This window comes from Convolutriloba macropyga, chromosome 6 (assembly GCF_964194025.1).
Source record: "Convolutriloba macropyga chromosome 6, txConMacr16.3, whole genome shotgun sequence".
NCBI lineage: Eukaryota > Metazoa > Xenacoelomorpha > Acoela > Convolutidae > Convolutriloba > Convolutriloba macropyga.
This window is the reverse complement of record NC_134473.1, coordinates 23281012-23291670: the sequence shown is the minus strand read 5'-3', so window position 1 is coordinate 23291670 and position 10659 is coordinate 23281012. Positions and strand designations below refer to the sequence as shown.

The 10659-nt window shown below is 36.2% G+C and overlaps 2 protein-coding genes across 2 annotated transcripts in view; one reads left to right on the top strand and one right to left on the bottom strand.

Moving 5' to 3' along the window:
- LOC142341577 (nuclear pore complex protein Nup93-like) overlaps positions 1-9279 on the top strand; it is a 51072-nt gene extending 41793 nt beyond the window's left edge. Inside the window, 3 exon segments of the mRNA XM_075392627.1 lie at positions 7452-7611; positions 8004-8160; positions 8762-9279. Of these exon segments, the coding sequence (XP_075248742.1) occupies positions 7452-7611; positions 8004-8160; positions 8762-9001 (557 nt within the window). The 3' untranslated portion in view covers positions 9002-9279.
- The window catches only part of LOC142341263 (uncharacterized), a 336105-nt gene that overhangs the window by 227642 nt on the left and 97804 nt on the right, over positions 1-10659 (bottom strand). The window lies entirely within an intron of this gene.

The window sequence follows — 10659 nt, the reverse complement described above, 5'->3', positions numbered from 1 at the left end:
ATTTTCCGGCAATCTGCCGGCTATATTCTTTGTCAGCCCTTGTTGTCAAGGAACCTCCTCTAGGTTTTAATTATAAGTTACTGCATAGTTTCTAGTGGTAATGGAATGGTTTCAACATTTTGTCATCACGAATTTTGGCAATTTTTATGCAGGTCTTTCCGGACCCAGGGGCCAGAAAACATCTAAGGGGTGTGATAGTAAGTTACTGACAAATTTTTATTGGCCATGGAACAGTTTTTTTAACTTTTTAATGTCACAATTATTAGCAACTTTTTGATAAAACTTGCTTTTTCAAGAATGGTTTGAAAATGTTTCTCGTTTTTTAGGTTTTTTCAGCCTCAAAAGCCAAGTAACGTCCTCTAGCTTTTGAAAAAAGGTTGACAATTTTTGACATCTTTTGTTTCAATTTTTTTTACATTTTTAGGCATTTTTCTGGTTTTTTGAGCCTCAAGGGTCAGAAAACCTCCGTTACGGTTTGAAAATAAGTTACTGGAAATTTTTTTGTCATGGATTAATTTTCAACTTTTTAATATCACAAGTTTTGGCAATTTTTTTTTATAAAACCTGCAATTTTAATGTTTTTTGAATTTTTTTTATTTTTCAGGTTTCTCTATCCTCAAGAGCCAAGGAATTTACTCCTGGGTTAACATACTATGTTACTGCATAGTTTATAGATGTAATGGAATGTTCTTCAGGATTTTAATATCATGAATTTATTCAATTTTTTTCAAATGTTTGCAATTTTTTTCATATTTGATTTTTTCCGGCAATAGAGGCCCTGAGACCTCCTCCAAGTTTTGATAATAAGCTGCTGCATAGTTTCTAGAGTTAATGGAATAGTGATTAACATTTTTATGACTCCAGTTTCAGTAAATTTTTGGAAAAAATTTCAAATTCTGAAATTTTTAAAATGTTTTTGTTCCCAGTGTATAGATCTTTATGAGCCTGTGAAACTATTTTCAGGGAAACCGGATAGGCTTTTAAGACAATGAAATGGTTCTTAAGATATTATTTTTTGAATTTTAGCAAGATTTTTTGAAATTTTTAATTTTTTCCAATTATAATATTTTTTTTGCTTTTCTGAGTTTGACGACCATTACTGGCCAACGAAACTTTTACAAGTCTTGGAGATGGGTTACTTGACAGAACTTTTGAGACAAAAAATGGTTTTGTACTTTTTTTACTGCGAAGTTGGAAACTTTTTTTAATTTTGCCTTTTTTATAGTTTTTTCTTTATTTATTTATTAACGAGGCTAGAAAAATTGGAAGTTGCCGAGTCGAATCCAATCATGGAAGATATTTCTGTCTCTCTTTCTCTCTCGGTCGGTTAGGGTTCCTTTCTCCTCTTTCTCGTTCACGTTCTATCACTCTCTCTCTCTCTCTCTCTCTCTCTCTCTCTCTCTGTCTCTCTTTGTTGATGCCGCACTTCAGCTGCTGTTTTGTGGCGTAATGTCGTCATCTCTGATCCTCATTAACAATGATTTATAGTAGAAATGTTTTTTTCATAAATGATCTAACAGGCACTTTTTATGTAATCATTGTTAATTGCTCTCGAAAGCAATTTGTAGCAAATATATTAATTCTGTTTGTCTCTTATACAATTTTTGACTTGGCCGATTTTTCGTCTGACCCATTTAACTTTTGTCTTAAGAAACGAGTCAGAGGTAGCGCCTAAAGGTCACTAAATCGTGGCTGGCTGCTGACGAAGCCAACCGCTCGCCGGTCGTTTGAGAGTAGTTCGCCCGACGTTAGTCGGTTATGTTTAAGAAGCCTGTCGAAGAGCATCTTTAAGAGGCTCATTGAATAGCATGGTTAAGCGGTTGCATCGAGAGAGAGCTCATTGATCTAAAGGGCTCGAAAGCAAAAAACAAAATAGTAATTTTTTTGGCCTGATTTTGTGGTGGCCCAGGGAAGTACTGCTCTATGTAGCTATTTTTTCAGTCCTGTCTTTCTTATAGCTGCGAAGCTGTAGGCTGAGCGTAGCTATGTTGCGGTGCTCTTCGTTATTTTGTTCCGTCGTCTGACGCTCTTTTTCAATAGCTGAGAAATGATAGTTGAGGCTATTATTGGCCTTCTCTTGTTTTTTTTTTATTTCGTCAGGATTTTCGTAACGACCATATGACGTCACAGTCACTTCAAATCTGGTTTTTGTTCATTCGTACATGCAATTTCAAATGAATTGCGTGCGTGGCGTCATTTTTAACTCTAAGCGAATAGCGTTTTTTGTTCACTCGCGGAATTGAGTTTTAGGTCACTAATGACTTACATCACTCTCAAAAATGACTGCCTCACTATGAATTTGACTTTTCTTTACTTTAATTCAAAGAGATACGGTCAATTGAGTGCGTGTCACTCTAATTGAAGCGTATTTGAAGGCGTCTAATAGAAGCAGCGATAAGTTAAACAGATTCTTAATAAAAATTTAACATCTCAGCATTGTAAAATTTTTTGGCCCGTTTCTTTTAGTATCTTTTTGAGACTGAAGGTCTACGAAGCTATTGCGTCTATTTTCTGGCAATCTGCCTGCTTTTTTTGTTTTTAATTGCCTCGAAGTGTCAACTGAGGCCATTAATGGCCTTATCGTTTGTTTTATTTCTTCAACAGGATTTTTGCAACGATCACGTGACGTCATAATCAATTCAAATCTACCTTTAGTTCATTTTTTCATGCAGTTTCATTTGAATTGCATGCGTGACGCCATTTTCCACTCTTAATGGAGTTTTTCCGTTTTTTGATGTTGCTAAATTTTTGGTCACACGTGACTTACCTCTCTCATAATTGATTTTCTCACTGTAAAATTGACTTTCCTTTACTTTAATTCAAAGAGGTCAGGTCAAGTGAGTGCGTGTCACTCTAATTGAAGGATATTTGAGTGCAGCTAATAGAACAAGCAGCAAGTTAAACAGATTTGCCATCCAAAAATTACATCTTAGCCTTTAAAGTAAATTTCTTTTTTGTCTGTTTCTTTCACTATATTTTTGAAACTGCAGATTTACAAAGATTTTGCGGCTGTTTTCTGGGCAATCTGCCAGTTATGTTAAATTGGCTCTAGAAATTTTTCGCATTACGTTTTCAGTTAATTTTTTACGCTTGATTTCTTGCTTTTTGCGTGAACTAAATTGCTGGCATTCAGAAATTTTGCAACCAAAATTTTCTCAATGATAACCACCATTCGAAATGAAGTTTTTAATGTGGTCGCTAAAAACTTTTTTCCAACTCATTTCTGTATATGTTTCTATCTATTTTACTGCGCTTAAGACTGTTTTACAGCTATTCCGGCTGTCTGGATGCTGTTTGGTGTTTGGTGTTAATCTATTTTTTAATCCTAGTGTTTATACTGTATTCGGTATAAGTTTGCTATTTGCGTTTACGTATTTATTGATCTCGAAAGCAATCCTTGTCGTCCTGAATAGACATTTTAATCGGCGGTTTTTTTCTGTGTCTTTCAAAATTTTTGTTTCTCCTTATTTCTTTCATCTATTCCTATCTATTTTCTCCGCTCTCTCTATATATATCGCCTCTTTTATCTCCTCTCTCCTCTCTCTCTCTCTCTCTCTCTCTCTCTCTCTCTCTCTCTCTCTCTCTCTCTCTCTCTCTCTCTCTCTCTCTCTCTCTTCTCTCTCTCTCTCTCTCTCTCTCTCTCTCTCCAATCTTCAACTTGTTGTTTATCGGATTTGTTTTTCTTGCTATTTTCAGTCGTTCTATTTTCGATCCCTCTTTGTTTCTCCTTTTCTCTCTCTCTCTCTCTCTCCCTATGTGTGTGTGTGTAAAATTAAATATAATTATAAAATATATCCCCAAGTATTTTTACTCTTTTTTCTCCCTGTCGCTCCATCTCTCTCTCCTGTATCCCTCTGTCACTCTTTCCTTCTCTCTGTCTCTCTCCCTCTCTCATCTTTTATTATTTTCATCGGTATCCCTCGCAGCATGAGCTGTCCTTTTTTTCGTCTGTCACTCTTTCCTTCTCTCTGTCTCTCTCCCTCTCTCATCTTTTATTATTTTCATCGGTATCCCTCGCAGCATGAGCTGTCCTTTTTTTCGTTTTCACCTCTTGAGATCTTTTTTGTTGTTTGCGTCTTTTTTTTTATTAAAATTTTTCTCGCATATTTCTCTTTTTTGTCTTTTATTTTTTTGTTATCTTTATTCAATTTATATGCTTTCTCTTTTCTCTTGCTGCTTTTCCTATCTATCGCTCACTATTTCTCTCTCTCTCTCTCTATCTATCTCTTTCTTTGTCTATCTCTTTCCTTTCTTTCTGCCATTTCATTCTCTTTTCTTACTCTTTTTTTTTCTGTGCATCTGCCTCTCCTCGCTCTCTCTCCCTCTGTCTTTTTTCTGTTTTTGTCAATTTTTAACAAGCGTCTCTAATAGTGTTGCGAGTCTGCTAGCTTCTAGCTATTTAAAGTTTAAAAAAGGCAAGTGTTCTATGTTTGACTGTTCTTAAAACAATATTATCTACCGCATTTATTGAATGTAAAAATAATCTTTGTATTGTAGTGAATAATTTTTTGGAAGGTATTTTCATAAAAGAATTTAACCACTTATTAAAATTTTTTGTTTTGTCAATAGCTTTCTTCATTCTAATATTTAGCTGCTCCGTTTTTATTTTTAACTGATTTGCGTTCTATGCACTTTTTTCTGATACACACGTCACATTTTCCACGTGCAACTTCTGAATTTCCGGACGCATTGTCTTAGCAGAATGGAATTAATAATTTTTGTAACAAAGTTTCAAAATAAGTGAATACCATCAATTTTAAAAGAGCAAAATATCGAAAAACGGGATAAACGATTAAGCCTGTCATTAAGTCAAAGTGCGTTATGTTGTCGAAATTCATTGAGAGAATTGCAATTTGTATTACTAAAGACCTGAACAGCCTTTTTAGAAGCTGAAGTCAACGAGCCAATCCAATCTAACTAAAATGACACGAAATTAGAGCTCGTTTTGACATTAAGAAAAGTTTAAGGTTGTCAATCTATTTTGTATTCTCTTGTTTCAATCCCAGTGGACGCCATGGGGATTGATGGTGGCTATTTTTCTACAATCTTCCGGCTATTTGTACTTGATTTCTTATTTATGTTTTAGCCGCGTTAACTAAGTAGCCCTCTGTTATTCCGCTCATTTGTTTACACCTGTTCATTTAAAATTTTGTTTCGTATTACCATTTTCCCTGAAATCTTTTGCGTAAAATCTTTCAAGTTTCTCTAGGCTTGTTCCAATCTTCACGTCGTATTATACACAGTTCGTTTTTGTAAAGAGCGGCAAAGTAATCTGGAACCAACCCAGTTTATCTCAGCTTTGTCCCAGAAGAGGCCGTTTTGCATTTGGTTTTTGTGCAATTTTTTCGATGGTTTTCAATTTGCTTGCTCTGATTTTTGATCAGGAGAAACAGGATAGGTCAGTAATTCCCGACGCATTAAATTGATTTGCAGCTGCATAACAGATGTACTGATCTTCATATATCACTTAAGCAGATGAGGTGTTATTTATTCATGGAATAATTGTATTGATCGCGATCATTTCTCAACCTTTCTTGACCCTCCCCGTTCCACTGAAGAGAACTTAGCTAAGCATAGGCTTGCTACTGCTGACAAATATAAGCCAGTCCGACGCTAGTCCGTTGTTTTAATTGCTGTCGTATAAAAGCAATTATTGTAAACGTTTGTCTTTTTTTGCAAAATTTTCGCTTGACCGTTTTGACTTTTCGAGTGAATTTTACGCCCGTGACTTTATGCGTTTCACGTGATCTAAAATTCTCTCTCAATCACAATTTCAAGCAGCTGAACTCAATTGGCGGCAGTTTAATACTAAAAGTCAAATGAAAAATGCGCCGAAACTGGTGCCATTTTTCACTTTAAATCTTAATAGTGGTATATGTTAACTTCTAATGTGGTTATTAATAGCCGCCCTCATCTTATCAGCCGGCTATTATAGCGCTCCTATTTTTTACAATTCAAAGAATTTGAATTGTATTGGGGCGCTGTCTTTTTTTAAAGATCTGTTCACATATTTTCATGATTTTTGAAGTCAAATTGGAGTAGTGATTTTGGTCACGCCGAAACAGGAAGTGGAGCAAAAAAGCGAGTGGTTTTGCGGCGTGAAATTTTTTCGCTCTAAATTTAAAGTAGAGTGAGAAAACGGGGTTTGAACAAAAATTCGCTTTCTCGCTAGTGGTTTTTTGTTCACATGCGGCGATTTCACTTTGATTTTTACAGTTTTTTTCGATTTTTTGGATCGGATTTTTTTCTAAATGGTTTTCCCAATCCATTCATAGTCCGTTCTTGGTCTAGTTTTCTGTTTAGTCAATGAAAATTCTTTGAATTGTACGTCAGGACTTGTCCTGCTATGTTTTTTTTACTTCGACGAACAAAAAAATGTTTCGCTTTACCTCATTTTGCCGCTTTTTCAACATTTTGCGTGAAATCTTTTTGACTTCTCTTGGCTAGTTTTTCTCTTCTCTCATTCTGCTAAAAGTGATTTTCAACATCAGTTGCTCAGCAAGGCAATTCAAAATGAAGAGAGTCAGTATAAAAAATTGAAGTCAGAAATAGAAACGGGATGAACCCATAAAGCCCAATTTTAGATGCCCGCTATTTGAACTTCATTCCTATAAGTCTTAGTTACCATCTCTAATCCTTTTTGGTATTGATGGTAGCCCCTGTAGCCTCTCTCTAAGTAACAGAAGTATGATCAACTACGAAATGCCATCAAAATAAATCGGACTTAAAAAATGTTTTTGTACAAAAATCTTTTTTTTTTCAATATCTTTTCTTTCAATCCCAATCATGCTTATTGGAATCAACGGCGGCTTTTTTCCGGCAATCTTTCAGGTATGTTTTGAATCCCACTATTGAACTTCTTTTTTCCATTTAGGCTCCCCCGACTGAAGCAGGGTGCAATTGATTAGAGCTCCCACTAGTCGTTCGAGAGCAATTCTTCCGACGTTTAGTCGGTTATGTTTGATAATTTTGCTCCTGTTTTCAAAAAGCCGTCTGTTTATCTATTTCTTCCCGCTGGTCGTTTTTAATAGCTCTCAAATTAATTTTGTAGCAAATTTAATTAGTCATGTTGGTCTCTATGTAATTTTTCGTACTACCATCTTTTCGTCTGATAATTTTTCGTCTAACCAATTGACTTTCTAACCGCAAAAAGATAAACATGTGAAACCTCAAGAGCATTAAGTCGCTGGGAAACTCTTATAGAGCCTTAGTAGTCTTTAAGTGCACAAATTGCCGAAGCTGCTGAGTTCACGTACTAAAATAATGGTAAAAGAGGTAGAGTCTTGGGGTTTAAACCCCTTTGAAATCAGCATTCATGAAAATATAGTGAGCTTTTTGCTCAATTTTTGCCCGTAAAGTTGAAGAAATAGGGTTAAAACAATAGAAGTGGAGCTCAGCCACAATTTCCACAATCTTGGAGAAAATAATCTTTTCCAATAATTTATACCTAGGTTTCGTGGGCGCACAATCGACAATGAAAACATTCTATCTCCTGTTGGATTTGGTGACCTTCTTTGACCTGTTCAACTCAAATGAATTCGAAGATGCTCTGGAAGTAGCTGAGCGATTGAACATTGTTCCCCCAGCTTACAGCTCACATCAGTTTAATCAGTTAGTTCGGATGCTAGTCTTTCCAGCTTTTGTTTTTTTTGCTAATTATTAATCATGAAGGCGAAAATATCCGTCCATTTAAGGGGCGGCTATTTTCATTTTTTCATTTGATTATGCGCGAATATTTTGGTCCATGACCACATCAATTTTGCTTTGATTTTCAATAAAAGCTAGAGTTTTATGCTTTAAGTGGTCGATGTTTTTACACAACGCTGTGAAACCACCTTAATGTGAGATACTATAAAAAAAATTGGTAGCAAAGTTCAGATAAGTTAGAAAGTTCAAAAGAAGAGAACGGTGGAAACTTTTGATTAGACAAAATTTCTCCTGCCAGAAGCAATTCAAGCTTAGACGGGTCATTTAAAAATAAATGCACAATTTAATGCAATTAGATCTGGAATGGTAGGGGATGGGATGGGAGGGGAGATGGGAGAGAGTGACATGGAGAGAATGCTGGAGAACTTCAAGAGTGTCTCTGAGGATGTGAAACAGTGTTACCCACAGACATTGCTCGCAGCTATGACTATCATTACGTCTCAGTTTGCAAAGGTAGGTGATCTTGACATCTTGATTCCCCGCAACGCGCAACCAAAATCCAGTCACGAAATTGGCTTTTTTCAAGAAACAAATTTTGCCTTTTCCATTACAGATCCCTAATGAAATATAGAGAGGCCCCTATTATGGCTTAATTAAGGAAATTGTCCACGGAAATTAAGCTGGGATCTACAAAAATGCACGAGCCAAGTGTTGCTGAAATCGAATTCAATGCACTCATTCTAACCAGAAAGTGCGTAACAAATGAAAGGATGGAAGTTAGCAATGGAAAGCAGACGAACGTCAGTAGCAGTAAAAAGGAACAAGAAGGCTCTTATGAACATTGTACATAACATAGTATTACAACATGACGCTTAAGACATAGGTATAATAAACTCGAGTTCAATGTGACCTCTCAGGAATTAGAGAAGCAGCTACCCATGTTACTTTTCTATATGAATGCAATTGAAAATGAACTATGACTGCACGGAACTTTCAAATTTGCCAACTTTCAAATTTTTAAAATTGTCTGGAATTACGAAGTGTATATTTTTTACTCAGTTCATGCTCTATGCAACAATTGCGAAATTTTTGACGATATATTCAATTATTTCAGCTTAACAACTCTTCCTTATCAATGAATCCTTCGATGACCGCTTCCTTCTCGTCTCCAAGAGGAGTTTCTCGATTGGACCAGTCTTCAGTTTCTTCGACATCCGTTGCCACCGTTGCGAAAAAGAAACATCAACTGAGGACGCAAGCTAGACTCCTTACCACGTTTGTGGGTCGCATCCCTTATCGTATGCCTGCAGATGTCAATACACAAATGGCGCAGATGGAGCTAATGATGAATTGACAGGGAGCGCAAACTGTAACTTTTTCCTGCTAATGAGTCCATAGCCAATTGCAGTTGTTTAATTAAGCTAGACTGCTGACGGTTTCTAAATTTCTGCGAAGGTTCAAACTTTGTTCAATTGCTTCACTGGTCATCTAGTTATGATACCAAAAATGTTCACGACGGTGTGTGTGATTGTATTTTTGTTACGGAACGGACAAATTGAATCTGTTGTTGATGGTTGTAAGAGTTGATTGATAACTGTTGTTTGTTTTAAGTGAATAAAATAATTACTTTTGTTGCCTCTTTTGACTTTGGAGGTTTGCATAAGCTCTTGGAGGATACACGGATGCCTATTGCTCTCGAGCTAACTTCGAAACACATAAAATAATTGTGTGGCTTTTCGCAAAAATTTTTTTACTTAGCGGATTTTAGTGTTTAATTGCTCTCAAACGAAGTTTGTAGCAATTATGTTAGTCATGCGGTCCTTTTTTGTGATTTTTTATTTGACCGATTTGTCTGACCCATTTGACTTTTAGTCCTCAAAAACGCTATAAACAGGTAGCGCCCGGAGGTCATTAAAGAATCTTAGCCCCTTTCAGCTTACTAGACTCTAAGTATACAATTCAACGAAACTGTTTTTGGAGACATAAATTAATGGTGGGAAGGAGGTTCTAGAGTTTGACTCCCACAATAAAATATCAGCCCCCCTCCCACACGCACACATCACACACCCCTGTTCATCTTTGCACCCGAAAACCAGCGCGCTCGACACTAGCCCTCCCTCCCCCCCCCCCCCCCCCCGATTCGCTGGCCCTGCGCCCCTTCAATTGAGCTAAAGCTGGCCTACTTAAGCCGTAGCTAGTTACTTACAAAGCCAACCGCTCGCTAGTTTGAGAGCAATTCGCCCGACGATACTCGGTTATATTTAATTAATGGCTGACGTCAGCCTCTCAAAAGCTATTATTTAGGCGCTCTCCTTTTTTTAATTCAAAGAATTTGAGTTGTATTGTGGCGCCGTCTTTTTGTAAAGACTTCTTCAGACATTTTCATGAATTTTGAAGTCAAAATAGATTGGTCAAGCCAAGACAGGCGGAGCGAAAAACTACATGGTTTTGTGGCTGTAAAATTTGTTTACTGTTTTTAAAGTAGAGTTAGAAAAAGGTATTTGAACAAAATCCTTTGTCGTGAATTTTTTTGTTCAGATGCGGCAATTTGATATTTTTTTATTAGATTTTTCTATGATTTTTTCCCAATCTATTCATTGTCCGTTCTAGATCTAGTTTTTTGTTTAGTCAATACAACTTCTTTGAATTTTTGGCAAGGACCTGTCCTGTGTTTTTAAAGATTTTTCACACATTTTGATAATTTTTGGAGCTACATCGGAGTTGTGATTTTGGAATCCCTGAAATAGGAGGTGGAACGTAATTGCGGGTGGTTTTGCTGCGTGTAATTTCCTCACTTTAAATTGACAGACGATTAAGATAACGGTATTTGAACTCAAGTTCGCGGTCGCACTCGTAGTTGTTGTTCAAATGCAGCAATGTGACTGCTTTTTGATTTTTATTCATATTTTTGATAATTGCAAAATTTTGGTCAATCTAACTATTTTTACGTTTGAAAATTTTTTTTTGATTTTGTTTTGTTAATGGTTTTCCGAGCCTCGATTTTTTTACGAT